This window comes from Chenopodium album, chromosome 11, assembly GCF_948465745.1.
Source record: "Chenopodium album chromosome 11, dcCheAlbu1.1, whole genome shotgun sequence".
Lineage (NCBI taxonomy): Eukaryota > Viridiplantae > Streptophyta > Magnoliopsida > Caryophyllales > Amaranthaceae > Chenopodium > Chenopodium album.
Genome location: NC_137844.1, coordinates 42920394 through 42935820, shown reverse-complemented (window position 1 = coordinate 42935820; position 15427 = coordinate 42920394). Strand labels below are relative to the sequence as shown.

At 33.8% G+C, this 15427-nt stretch overlaps 3 protein-coding genes across 3 annotated transcripts; 2 read left to right on the top strand and 1 right to left on the bottom strand.

Annotated features, from left to right (window-relative positions):
* Positions 1–3258: 3258 nt before the first annotated feature.
* Positions 3259–6004, top strand: LOC145567585 (chitinase-like protein 1). The gene is made up of 3 exons (XM_081626895.1): positions 3259–3840; positions 4554–4713; positions 5284–6004. Exons 1-3 carry the CDS (start codon positions 3462–3464, stop codon positions 5696–5698), a joined length of 954 nt encoding a protein of 317 aa, XP_081483021.1. The 5' UTR covers positions 3259–3461; the 3' UTR covers positions 5699–6004.
* Positions 6005–6119: 115 nt separating this feature from the next.
* Positions 6120–7913, top strand: LOC145568909 (uncharacterized). Its single transcript, XM_081628293.1, has 3 exons — positions 6120–6601; positions 7190–7337; positions 7562–7913. Exons 1-3 carry the CDS (start codon positions 6197–6199, stop codon positions 7807–7809), a joined length of 801 nt encoding a protein of 266 aa, XP_081484419.1. The 5' UTR covers positions 6120–6196; the 3' UTR covers positions 7810–7913.
* A 272-nt stretch (positions 7914–8185) lies between these two features.
* LOC145566640 (18.1 kDa class I heat shock protein-like) lies at positions 8186–8641 on the bottom strand. The gene has a single exon (XM_081625995.1). The coding sequence runs from the start codon at positions 8639–8641 to the stop codon at positions 8186–8188; it is 456 nt and encodes a 151-aa protein (XP_081482121.1).
* Positions 8642–15427: the final 6786 nt, after the last annotated feature.

Below are 15427 nucleotides of genomic sequence, written 5' to 3'. Positions count from 1 at the left end.
ATATCATATATTTTAATTTAGTCATGAGATAGAATCAAATCTTATTTTGAGCATAATTAAATCACATTTAATTAATTCCAAAAGTTTAATCATATTAAATATAATAATTGAACCATAATTAAATTAATTTCTCCCTCTTAATTGATTATGAAATTATGAACATGGACTTCAAATAATCATATTATTATAATCAAGTGTGTTCATGCAAGAGGCTAATTGATACCACTGTTGGACTTTGTTAGGTACTATATACGGAAAACATGAATCATATTCATAAGCACTTAAACCAAGATCGCGTGCATAACACAGAAGACACATAATCATACCTTTGAAGCGTGAATTCCACAAAGCTATTCGAACGACAAATTAGGGAGAGAATAGAGCCCCAAACGTTGCTCCTCTACTTAGTCCATGAGATTCGAACGAGCCGTCCACCAATACTAGATTGGTCGAGTGAAGGAGGAAAACCACGATAGATCACCACCTTTAATGGACAAAATCGACCACCACGAACCACCATAACCGGCGCCGAGGAGGAGAGAGAGCCGTGAGAGAGCGAGGAGTTTGAGGGGGTTAGGTTTCGTGTTTGCTAATTAGGGTTTGATCTTACTGATCACTGAATTGTTTTTTTTTCAAACCCTATGCACCTAGTCTATTTATAATCCCATTATAATTAGACTAGGTAACGAAGCCCAAAACCCTCCTTATTCCTGAAAATTTTACACTACACCCCGGTGTAGCTTCTGCTACCTACACCCCCCCTCCCCAAGTGACGTCATTTTGCACATATAATATTTCAAAACTGAACATATTTTATTAATAGTTGTAAATGAACATACAATTATTTATAATTGAACATTTAATTAAAGAGCATTATTATAGATGAAAAATGTATAAAATTTATAATTTTGTACTTGTTATTGAAAATTTTTGAAGGTAACACACACTCCTTATTGTAATTGTAAGAATCATTTCCATGAAAACTACAATATAGCACACACTCTTATTGAAATTCCTTATTAAATTTGTTAAAATAACTAATTCATGATATAATTGGGTGCTTTAATTAGTAGTATAAAAATGAAATTTTAAGTATATGCACATATTCATTTTAAAATTAATGCATTTACTTGTTGATCATGAATAAGAACGAAAATGAACATTTATCAATACGTAAATTAACATTTATATATAATGAAAATGAACATTTATCAATACGTAAATTAACATTTATCATCTATTAAAATGTGAATGACGTTATACTAACATATAAATGAACATTTAACAAAATGAAAATGAACATTCATAAAAATAAAAAAAAATTAAAGAAATAATAAATAATAAAAAAAAATAACTACGAACTATAATCTTTGTTTCTCTTCTCTGAAACGGTTTCCTTCGCTCTGCAAACAAAACTGAAGAATGTACAGATATAATTTATTAGTTCTTCAATAAAAATTGCTAAGATTATAGTATAATACTTACATTGATTTACATTACTATATATGTAAATGAACATTATGAATTTCATATATGATCAAAAGATTTCATAGTATGCACAAGTCAGTTTCTCAACTCACATGAATGAATATTTATGCATTTCATAAATGTGCATAACGTATCATAAAAATGAACATTTTTTATTTTGGTATATAAAGTCAAATATAAACTCAAATAGATTCAAATATACAAATGAACATTTATAATTCAGTATATGTTCATATATTACCTCGGAATTGTAGAAATGTTAACATCTATACCATAAGTTTTAATATCTTTTAAAAGTTCTTGATCTACAATAGGAGATCTTTACAATGACTATGTAGTAATATATAAATAAATATTTGTATTATTCATTTATTAACATGTGAATGATTGTATACTAATATATAAATGAACATTTATCAAAATGAAAATGAACATTTATAAATTTTTTTTTTTAAAAAAAAAAAACCACTACGAACTAATTTAATTAATGCTTACTTTTCTCCAGATTTTTTTTGGTGTTCTTCTCTGAAGCTATTTCCTTCATACTGCTATAAAAAAAAATGAAATACTTCATACTCAAAATTCAAAATTTACTTGTTCAAATTACTAGTTTTAAAACTAAAAATAGTAAATGTTCCTGTAACACAATTGCAACAATAAATTATAAAAATTAGAATTTATACTCTTTTTCGAATTAAATATGAACAAAATTACTTACTCCTTTGAATTTCGACCTTGATTTGTTGAATTATGTAGCAGTTGAACAGCTTTTTTGGATAATTTGTCACAAATTTTGTTGAAAATTTTGGATTAGAAAATGCTGAAAATGGGTGTAGAGAGAGAAAGTGCAGAAAATGGGTGTAGAGAGAGAAAGTGCAGAAAATGGGTGAGGAGAGAGAAAGTGAAAAAAGATAAATGGTGGTTTGATTTTTATTGTACAATTGCAGAAAGTGGGTATATGAGGGAGATTGTGAGGGGGGTGTAGGGTGTGGTACCTACACTAGGGTCTAGTGTATACCAATTACCTTATTCCTCCATATGGCCGGCCACCTAGAGTGATGAGGCCCATCATGGGCCTCGTCCTCTAATGCTTGATTTAGGCCATTTGTGTGACCTTATGGGATCCGTCCAATTGGGCTTTAGCTTATTTTACTAGGCCAAAGATCGTTAGTACCTCTGGCCATGATATAACGACGACCTAAATGGTCGAACTTAATTATCTCCATAATTTGATCCATTTATATATCTAGTAATTGCACATGACGAAAACATAAATCTTTCAGTTCGTATTCGGGATCACCCGTGACCTCTCCATGCACCTGACTAGCATTGGCGGACCCATGAAAGAACAAGGGACATTCCTCGTGACTATATTATCTCTAATAAACTAACAATAATTTTTGGTCAAAGTTTTTAAAAGTTTACCTATAAATTAACAACCGAGTAAAAAAAAAAAAAGTCTAAAGTAGTACTCGTATGTACATATATAGAGTATAGTCAAATACATCAAAAACATGTGATCTTAATAAAAATAATTTAACGTACACTAATCAAACACTTGTAATTTTTACTAATTAGGTATAATTAACCATAAACAAAAAATGGAGCTGGCTGTCGGTGCTAAGGAGTTGAGTCGTCGCCTTCGCATTACATTATACTCAACCAGCCTGTCTTTAAAGCTAAACTCAATAAACCCACCAACTCAATTCTCCACCGTTGATCTCTCTCCATTCTCGCGACCCCACTTTCCTTTTTCTCTCTCCTACTTCGACAACCATAGCCCACCTCCCAATTCCTTCTTAACACACACACACATTCACTCTCTCTCCTCTCTTCCCTTCCACCCTACTCAAGATCCAAAACACCCATTTAAAGCAATCAATTCAATTCCCCTGTTAATCAATCATTTTCTCTCTCTTCCTTTTTAATTCATCTATCCAACCTCACAACTTATTGTATCGTTGTTAGCGAAGATGTCGGCATGGAAGGTGTCGGCGGTGGTGTTAATGGTAGTGTTAATGGCGGGGTTAGCGACGGCGGATATGTCCGAAGAGACGAAGGTGAAGAAAGTGAAGGGGAAGAAGGTTTGTACAAGAGGATGGGAGTGTACTACTTGGTCTAAGTACTGTTGTAATGAGACAATTTCGGATTTCTTTCAGACTTACCAATTTGAGAATTTGTTTGCTAAAAGGAATCTTCCAGAAGCTCATGCTGCTTATTTCTGGGATTATCAATCCTTTATTACTGCTTCTTCTTTGTTTCAACATCTTGGGTTTTGTACTACTGGTGGTAAACTTATGGGTATGAAGGAGCTTGCTGCTTTTCTGGGTCATGTCGGCAGCAAAACTTCATGTAATTTTCTCAATTATTATTATTATTATTATTATTATTATTTTTTTTTTTTTTTTTTTTTTTTTGGGTTTTATTTGGTTTTGATTGATTGATTTTATTGAATTTTTGGTTTACATTTGGTTTAATTGATTGAGTTTTTATTGAATTATGGTTTCTGTTTTGATATAGTTTTATGATCTGTAAATAATTTTGTTGTTGTTAATGATGATGATCTTTGGTAATGATATATCATTGTTGGGTTTGTTCAATTTTGAAGAAGAATATGATTGTTATGACTTATGACTGTTTTTGGAAAATTGGATTGATGATGCTAGAACTAGTTTGGTGTTTTTCTAATCTGAGTAGTGGAGAATTTTGATGGATTATAACATTGTAATCGCTACAATTGCTACTTGATTTAGCTAAAGCGACGAATTGTTGTATATAGGATGGTGAGAATTGGTCTGGATACTGTGATTCCTAGCTATTTTTTGCTAAGGGTGTCTCCAATCTTCGTGAGGTTGCTAATTGTGCTATCTTATTTGATTATATTAAGTTGATGTTGACTTTCATTCTGTGTGTTGTGTGGTTTGAGAATTGCCTGAATGATCTCTTTGATATCCATATTCTATCCATATTCTGTTTGTAGTGAGACTGTGGTTGTAATACAATGGTTTTGCTGGAAATATTACATTGTCTTTGATCATATGAGGCTTAAAATGATTTCGTATCAGGCGGCTATGGAGTTGCCACTGGTGGACCTTTTGCTTGGGGACTTTGCTATAAGAGGGAAATGAGCCCAAGCCAATCGTACTGTGATGACAGTTACAAGTATACTTACCCCTGCGCACCTGGAGCTGAATACTACGGCCGAGGGGCTATACCCATTTACTGGTATGTGTAAATTGCCACATTCATTTGGTTGCTCACCCCCTTTATGATGCATGCCTTGTGCAATTTTTATTTCCTGAGGTGAATTCTATTTGAACTATGAATTTACCAATTATTATCAGTTTGATCTCCCATAAGTGTTTAGTGGACTGTTTGTGTGCATGCTCTAACCTGTAATCTTCAGTTAGCTCTGACATGTGTCTTCTACCTGTCACGCTAGATATTTAGACATGCTGATGTTGTTTCCTCTTACTATTGCTATACCTTATCATCTCTCCCCTAGTCCCCTCCCCAAATACAAAACCAATGCTTTATTTGATGACGAGTTATAGCCCAAAAGGCTCAGTTTAGATTATTAAATGGATGACAAGTTAGATCATTCAGGCAAAATAAAGATTCAAGTGATAATTAGAAATGTTACAATATCCTTTCTTTGTTAATTGAATATCTTGCTTGACTCTATCTGATATCATATGATTATGATCAATGACTATGTAAAAAGAAGGTAGTATATTCAGCGTATATAATTTATGAAACAGAAAAAATTAATAATTGATGGTGCTCTTTTTCTAGGAACTACAACTATGGAGCTACAGGTGAAGCACTTAAGGAGGATTTGCTGAATCATCCAGAGTACATCGAGCAGAATGCTACACTTGCCTTCGCAGCTGCAATGTGGAAGTGGATGACACCATTGAAGAAGGGACAACCATCAGCACACCAGGCTTTTGTTGGTGATTGGAAGCCTACCAAGAACGATACTTTGTCTAAGCGTGTCCCTGGCTTTGGAGCCACCATGAATATATTGTATGGAGATGGTGTTTGTGGGAAGGGTGATGTCGATGATATGAACAACATCATGTCTCACTACCTTTACTACCTTGACTTGTTGGGTGTTGGCCGAGAAGAAGCAGGGCCCAGTGAAACGCTCACCTGTGCTGAACAAGTTCCTTTTAACCCATCAAATCCTGGGAGCTCCTCCTCTTGAGTGTCGGCAAATACTATGCTTGTTATTGTATTCTTTTTGGAATCGATTCCCTGCAGAAATCCATTGATGTCAATAAGCTAAGGGTCATTCTTGATGTCATTGTTACTTGTGAGGTGGTGCATTTTTATTATTCGTTTAATATGAAGTAGTCTGTTGTTCAAGTTTGAAATGAATATCTGGTCTTGCTGCTATTATACTGTAGTTTTATAAAATGGGTTTATGATGTAATTATGTCGTAATATCACAAAGTTGTGTAAAACGATTTTGATCAGTAAATGTCGATATTATAGTGTTATTGTATTCAAATCCTCAGTCCTTTGTTATATTGTCTTAATTGGCTTCTTGTAGTATTACTAGTAGTTAACGCAACTAGCATACAAAATATCTGTCTTGTGTCTATATCTCTGCCTCTGGTCTCACCACAAATGCTCCCATGAAATATCCCATTTTGTGGTCAGCAAGGAGGAGAGGAGACAGAAGGAAATCAGGACCTAAGCAATGCTGTGTGTACAGCATCGACGAGCTTTTGCCTCTCCTGGTTTGCTCCCCTTTTCTCCTCACCATCTACGTTGCCTCATTACCTGCAGTTGGAATGTTCACAACCCTAATATACCTGTCATTGGGCTGATCAAATGCAACTTACCCGATGCTGGAAGAGCTAAAAGGCATCTGCCCAGATCCTACCGTTCCATCTCCTTCGAGGAGGAAGAAGAATCAAGTCTTGACTCTAGTTCCGATCATTTTTTGAGGTTTGAAGAAGCAGTGAAGCTGTTCAATGGAAGGGAATACTATGCATGCCATGACTTGCTTGAATCTCTTTGGTTTGATTCTTATGATCCTCTTCGTACCCTTCTTCATGCCCTCCTCCAATGTGCTGTTGCTTTCTATCACCTCTTCAACCAGGTGGGTTGCATCTTCTTAATCAAAGTACAGAACATTATAACAATCGCATTTTTAAATATAAATCGCAATTATAAAAAAAAAAAAAAAGAAAAAAAAAAATTGAAATTCTGCTCAGACAGAAAATGTGCTCTACAGCTTAATCAAAGTATATAACACAGCTCTTATTGTTTAGAAATTAAACTTGCACATCACTCTAAAATACTTACAGACTTTGCCCCAAGTAATTTAAGCAACTTATTCTGCTATTTGAAGATCAAACATTGTAATTTAGTAATTCCCTCTTATTGGAATTAGTTTTCAGATTGTTCCAACTCCCAACTCCCATACTTACACATATGACAATTTTTGACAATCATACCCTTTTGGTTGGTTCATTTCTTTTCATTTGTTACCTATGTGATTCAATTAGTTTATGTTCCGGCATATCATTAAATCTATTCATAAACCATTACTATTAGACACCCTAAATAAATATACAAACACGAAATAGTATGTGATATTAATTCTAGACATAGAGTACATAAACTTTAACAGGGTTACAATTAAATTTATGACGGTCTAAAATTAAGAAACAAAGTGGGCATGCAGAATCACAAGGGTGCAATGATGGAGATGGGAGAGAGTCTGTGCAAGCTTCGAAAGCTGAATTTTGAAGGGGGGCCTTTTCATCAGTTTGAACAAGAACTTTCTACTGTCCTGAATTTCATCTATCAAACTCAGTTGGAGCTTGCTGCCTGTAAGTTCTCACATCAAGTTCGTGTTTAATCTGTTAAAAGGCGCACACATGACATTCTCCTGCATTTTCCCCTGATTCCCCTCCCCACCACCTCTGCCTCCACCCCAACTGTCGCCACCATCCTTGGCGGAAGACATGTCCCTTTCCCTCCTGGAGTAGTATGTTGCATTACTATATTAATTGTGCAGTGGGATGTATTTTTTATATGTCAAATGATATAACAGGTACTGAAGACTTTTGTCTGACAATGGAACAAACTGAAAGATCATACCAACTCCTTGAGGGGTATGGTGCAGGGCAACGCCTGTATTTTCTTGAAGAAAGCGACGATGAGGATCACAACAATCACATTACATACCTCGTCTTTGATCCTCGAAAAAGTTATGGTGCCACAAGCCTTCCTCCAACAAAGGTTAAGCTTCCTATCTTGGAAGCAACTCGAAACCATCTCATGTCTTTTGAAAACTACTAAGTTTTTACAATGATGGTTAAAAATTAAGATCATACTTTCAACTTTCAATGTGACAAATATATTTTTGATGGAGTAATTATTTGCAGTTTTTGTGTACATCAACATTACTTGAGTCATATGATTATAGATTTAGATATGTATATAAATATGAAGCATGAATTGTATGTTATCAAGCTACACAACAATTCAAAATTAAAACTTGACAATATTATATTAAATCAATTGGAAATATTCACTTAACACAAACTCAAACACTCAACACATTATATATATCACAGTACATCAGCATCTTTATTCAATTATTCATATACTCTACAATGCATAACTTTAACCATTATTGATTACAAACGAAGTAAGACCTTATAGTGTCATCTCATTATTTCTCTTCAATCTCAATAACCTTCTTTTCAGGCTTCTTCATCTCTTGTTTAGGAATAATCACCTTAAGCACACCATTCTCCATATGAGCCTTAACTTGATCAGCCTTAGCATTCTCTGGCAGTTGGAATCTCCTACAGAACTTACCCCTGCTTCGCTCAATCCGGTGCCATTTATCCCCATCCTTGACAGCCTCAGAACCCGCCTCCCGGTGATCAGAGGCACCACCTCTATCCCCACATATTTGGAGGACCCTTCCTTGATCAACCTCTATCTTGACATCTTCTTTCGTAACACCGGGAAGATCAACCATAAAAACATGATTCTCTGGTGTTTCTTTCCAATCTACTGGGCTGTTTAATACAGGACATGATTGTGCTGCCCAATAAAATGGATCCCAATTCTCAAGTGACATGTTCTTCATGTTTTCTACTAAATTGCTCTCCAATGACATTATTTTGAGCCTTATGAAGAAACAATCTAGAATTTGTTAAAGTTGTGAATGTATTTAAAACTTTTTTGTTACTGTATTTGACAACTTGAAAAGTTTTCTAAGGAGGAATACTATTTGTACAAGTGATTATCAAGGCAGTGTAACAAGTCCTGAACTTTCTTGACCATTCTAATTGTTGGTAGTGTTATTAAATTTGATAAGGTTATATAGGGTGGGGTAGAAGATGATAAAATATTGGATGACGACAAAGGATTAGAACTTAGAAAAATGGAGGAAGTATATTAGTATCAAATGTACTACCTTCGATTTTTATTAGTTGCAACTTTGGAATATTTATATCTCACAAATAATACTCCAATTTGCAACTAATAAAAATAGGAGGTAGTAGTAGAATGGATATATAACTAGTATAAGATGTTGCATGTATTTAAAAATAGTGTAAATATTATTGTAAGTTGAATTGAAAATAGGCTAATTTAAAGTCATGTTCGTTTCTCCTTATTTTAATTGAACATAATTATTTTAATCGATTAAATTAAAACTTGTTTCTAGTAATTGAAATTTAGTATTATCACTGCAATCTTCCTCCATTTATTATCAGTTACTCTTGTCTTTTTTTTTTTTTTAAAAAAAAAAATGCAATACTTTAACCCATCTGAAGTTTAAGGTGGTTGAGTTGAGTTTCAAATATTATGCTTGAGGTGTTTGAAAGTTTGGTATGTGAGAGAATATAAATAATACTTTGTAACATAAAGGGTATGAGCATGGGTGTGGAGACCATGAAATGAAAGAGGTAATCACTATATATACTTGTATATACCAGGTATAAAATGTCAATAAAAAAACCAACCGGTTTAAGAAAGTTATACGAAGTATGAAGTATATGTTAAAGATAGTAAAGAGAGTACGTCTTACATGTTACAATGTATATGCATACTTTTGACAGAACACATGTTACAATATTCACACATCCTACTTTGATTATTTTGGTCATTTATAATTATAAAAGTCATGTACATTTTGCACTTTTGATTTAATAGATAAAGGAGGAATAGTTAAATTTTAAATCCGTAAGTCGTAACTTAACCAAAACTAAAAGAAAAAACTTAAGACTCGTTTGGTATCGATGTGATTTTCTGTTTTTGTTTTTAATTTTTCAAAATCATGTGATATATTACCTCCGTTCTATTTTTAAAATCATGTGATATATTACCACCGTTCTATTTTAGTTGATACTCATTCATTCTTAGAATTTTTTTTTTTTTTTTTTTTTGGTTGAAACATACCTTTTTGGCTTTTGGGAAGTTTCATTTTTGTTGATCCCACTACAAACTTGATTAAATAAGCTAAAGTACATGGTCTACCCACTTGATTTAACATTCTCTCATCTCTTTAGAATGTGTACTTAAATTAAATGTGTCATCAAATAGAAACGGAGGAAGTATGACATATTACCTCCGTTCTATTTTTAAAATCATGTGATACATTACCACCGTTCTATTTTAGTTATTACTCATTCATTCTTAGAAAGGTTTTTTTTTTTTTTTTTTTTTTTTGGTTGAAACATACCTTTTTGGCTTTTTGGGAAGTTTTATTTTTGTTGATCCCACTACAAACTTGATTAAATAAGCTACAGTACATGGTCTACCCACTTAATTTAATATTCTCTCATCTCTTTAGAATGTGTGCTTAAATTAAACGTGTCATCAAATAGAAATGGAGGAAGTATGACATATAATAAGTCATAAATTGGTCAAACTTATTAAAATCATTATATTTTTGAAAACTGACACCATCTTTTTCTTGTTTCTTATTTTTTTTGGTGTTTTCTTGTTTTTTTTTTTTAAAAAAAAAAACAAAAAAAGTTTAGAAAACTGAAAACAAAATGATGTCAAACATACCCTAAAGTTTTTGTTTTAAAGCACAAGATCAGTTTTTTTTTTATATACTATACTAATCTATAAATTTAAAGAAACACTGAAAATTAGCGAAAATGAGTGAAAATTTAACTACTTAGCGTCTCGATTGATCCAAATTGTTCTACGATGTTCACGTAAGAAACTAAGAATCTAGATTCTAGAACTTTGTTGCGCTTTTGCTTTCTGCCTTCTACCAGCATTACTATTTATTGTGGTAAACATGAAATGCATGAATTAAGATACAAAAGGATCTATCACACTTGCAATACGTAGGGTCTCGAACATGTAAGATGCAATATCTTACCTATTCTTTACATTTTACTTTATTTTTATTTATTTATTTATTTACAGTTTTTTTTTATTTATTTTTATTTTTATTTTTTATTTTTTTTGGAATAACACGTTTTAACTAATACACACCAACTACAAAGTATAAGATAAGAAGATTTTATTTTTTCGGATTTTAGTAGAGAAACAAAATGTCTAAATATTAATGAAAAAAAGACTTTTCTTCAAAAGAAATTTATAGGTTAAAGAAAAATTACGAGGAATAATACGATATTTAATTGGTCTTCTAAAAATAAAACCATATTTTGATTATTTCAAACTAAAACAACAATTGACAGACATCTACTCAAAAATAGAATAACAAAATCATTCACTTGTTAAACAAGTTATATTGAATATGTGTCACGCTGGGATTGGTTAGAATTTTTTCAACAATTAAAATACATTTTTTTTTTTTTTAAAAAAACCTTATCACCATACCAGCTCATCCCTTGCTGGCCAACCCCCTTCCGCTAACTACCATTGGACAACACCCTCCCTCACCCCTAACTCAAACCTCGAGCTTCCTTGCTCGTTGGTCTTTGCAAATCATCCTCGACCCCAGGCTACCCGATCCCCAACCCTTTCCTTGTCTCCCATATCCCCACCCCAACCTAGTCCCTGCACCTACTTTTATCTGATCTACCTCGACCCTGCTTTCCCCCACCCAACCCATTTCTCTATCCTCTTCCCTCGTTGGTTGGATGGTGGGGTCTCGAAAGGTTTTCAACCAAGATCGATTGGTGGAGGGACAATGGACATGACTATAAAGAGTTAAGTACTATATTGCAAAATTTCATGAGTCATATTATTCACACCCAATTAGGATCACATGTATAACAATTAGAGGATCACCTAATAATTAGCAATAATATCTTTGATGCGTGATTTCCACGAATACTTTGACTATGAATCAAGGAGAATTAAAACCCCAAGTATTACTTCTCTCATCCACCAAAGCTAGTTGGATGATAAGAATGAATGATTGAACTTTTTCCTCTTTAGGGAGTATACACGATCGTCCAACAAGGGAAAAGAGAGAGAATTTGGTCAGTTTGCACGCATTAATTAGGGTTTGCAACAGTGCGTAATTATATTATAGTGATTAGCGCTTGACCCAAACTCCATCCTCTGATCTTTTAATTTCCTAGCTACATATGATCAGCTACAATTTTTAGCATGCACTATAGTCTCTATTACTGCCTACACCCCTATCAAACTACACCGTTTTAAGGTTTTTTTCATTCCCCTTTTCTCCTCTATAAACCAGCACCATTATCACTCGTTCTTAGTCCCATCTACCGAGTCAACTCGCTAAACCCAGTAAAATCAAGAATAGACATTTTTATTCAGCTTGTAATTCAGACCCCTTAATTCAATTTGAAAATTGAGTGTCAAATTTGATAGATTATTATGTAAATATTCTGGTAAATAAATATTAATCAATATAGGCCTTTCATTAGGAATTAGGATAGCCATATATGTTGTTATAAAAGTCAAATACGAAGTATACTTTTAGTTTAGATTATAGCCTAAGTCTTAGCCTATCATCTATGATCACGGGATCACTTTGTATATAATCTTGATGAATAAAAGAAAAGCAACTTTTTGGTTAATTTATTTAATTGGTATCTTATTTGTTTCAAGGTTTTTTTTGGAATCCCTTGGAAAACATATTGTCAATGCCACTCACCCAGTCTTAAGACACCTTGCAAAATAACGGATATTCTATTACCAGAATATTACCCTCAACGATTATGTTAGTAATCAGAAACGGAAGGTTTAGAGAGAGAAAGTAGAGAAAAGGTAGAGCAAATAGTAATGAAGTGCCTTAAATGCTAATGTCTCAATCCACTCCTCCCATCATCATTGATTAGGATATTTATAGAGGTGGGAATGCGTGTCTTTCTAGGGTTACACACCTAGAAAGGTTGGCATTGATTGGTTGCGCAATAACATTAGGACATGTGTTCTTATGTGCTTGTCATGGTTCGTATCTCGGGATTTGAGCTTTTTATGACAATCCCTTTTGTCTCTCCAGTGAAAGTATGGTGCCACATGTCCCTCCACCATTGGAACATGTGTCATCCATATATTGGTTTACGTGTCATTATATGTTTGGTTAACGTGGAGTGGTATTTTATCCTAAACACTATTAATTTGAATATCAATTCTATTTTTTTTTTAAAAGTCATTCGTACCAAGCACAAATTAATACATTATAATATTAACTTAAGATGTGGATTTACCAAGGATAGCTAAGAGATTGTGCAAACAGACCCTTAGCATGGGGCCCATGAATTAAAGGCCCAAATAAGATGTATGAAGGCCATTGAAAAAAAATCTTAACGCTTTCTGTCACCAGTCTCACACACCAAAATTCAACTAAAGAAATTCAACATTCAACATTCCAAATTTCAAGATTTCTTTAATTACTCCATCAATCATGTAATTTTCCATAGTTGGTTGGATAACATGATTAGTTTTCCGGATGATATGATTAATTGTTTGGATGATATCTCTAAGTATTTAGATTGGATGTCTTTACCATTTTTAAAGGTTTAACTTTCCTTATTTTGGGCTTGTCTCATGAAATTATTGATGAGGCAAACTCATCACCCAATAGTTTCTCATATCATAATGCCTTTGCGTTTCAGAACTAATTTAAGGACGCAACTATATTGTTGTTTTTTTCTTCTTTCCATTCTAGGATTTGTATTTGCGAAAAAAAAATTGCTTAATTTTACTTGTTTGATGCAAATTCTTAAACAATAATCGTTGATTTTGAGAAAAATCTATGGAAATTGTGTAGAGAGCATTTTTGGTTTTAAGAGAGAGGGTGCAACGAGTGTGCCCCCATGATCACTTTTTTAGGTTTTGGTCGATTTTCCTATGTATTGACGATTGGGACGCAAAGTCATACACCAAGCTAAGAGCTAACCCGTGCAACACCATAATTGGATTTCCTTATTCTCGTTCTTGCCTATAAATACCCTTTCATTTCTACCATTTTTAAGGTGGAAGGTGGAGGTGGAGAGGTTAAGATGTTTAAATATGGAAGGCTACCAAAATATTTCTAACATTTTGTGTTAGTTAGCGCACGAGCATTTAGGTTTCAATGAATTAATCTCTCAACAACTAGTGTCACTATTGTTTGTCACATTATAACATCATCATGAGTTTAATTGGTTAAGTAGTGCGTCTTTTTTTTTTTTTTTTTTTTTACAAAAGAACTTACAAATAACAACAAACAAAAAGAACAAACACACACTAAAAACGGAAACAAAGAAAATCACGAAGACGTGCCAAACCCGCCAAGCAATGAACATGTGCAACGACTAATCTGGGAACCTTTCGAACATGACACACAGCCAAAGTACCTATGTATCCCAGAATCTCTTGTTGAATTCATATTACAGAAATATCTCTGGGATTCTGAGACTGAAGCAGATCCACAACCAAACTACAATTAGTACGAATCTGTAAAGAGGAGTACCCATGCTGCCCGGCATGGTGTATAGCAAACAGACAAGCCAACAATTCAGACTGAATCGTAGAATTGGAACTACATGCTTGAGCCCCCCTGATTTGGAACACCAATTGCCAAATCCAAGAAAACCCACCCCGTACCAGCATTATGATCCCCGGAATTCCACGCTCCATCAAAAGCAAGGCAGACATCACATGCAGCGAAAGCCTCCCCCCGGAGAACAACTGAAGACAAAGAACAAGAAAAACCAGGATGAGTCAGAGGACTAACATCATACCTCAACAACCTAGCCTTTGAACACCGGTCCACCAAGTAGAAGCAAGATCCAAAATAGAATGACGAGGAGAGTAAACTTTAGAATGGAACCACAGAGAATTCCGAGTATGCCAGACAGCCCACAAAAGACTAAAGAAACGATCCAACATCAACCAGTCCTTAACCTTGAAACATAGAAAGAACCTCAAGAAACCAAATATCAAAAAGATTGAACTTGAGACGCACCCAAAGACGAACTACTAGGCTGATCCTCCCATAAACTCCAAATAAAAGGACAATCACGAAATAAGTGGGAGAGAGTTTCCACACCATGATGACAGAACCCACACCTAGAATCCACAGGAACACCCTTCAAGGCAAGTATGGTCAGGTAGTCTAATATAAAAGGTTATATACCTTTTAACCTGCATAAATCTTATTTACTTTTACCTACTTTATCTTTTTCATTCCTAACAGGTTAACGTCGTTGTAAAGAAGAAATTTCTAAGACCGCTACTCTATTTTCCACTCCAAAAGTTTATAAATTTTTAATTGTAATGAGGTACCAAAAGATAGGTGTATCTATGTGTGTTTTTGGCTCAATTTATCAATTTTCTTCATTTCAAATCCTCCAAATGCAATTAAAATCATTGGATTTAGCTTTAGGTGTACCTAAGAATAAGATCGTGGTGTCCTTGGTACTCTATTGGTAGTTGTAGATAAGGATAACTTTAGTTGGGTTTTTTTCCCCCTAAATAGTGAAAGATCATTTGCCCTATAAGAACCCCTCAACCT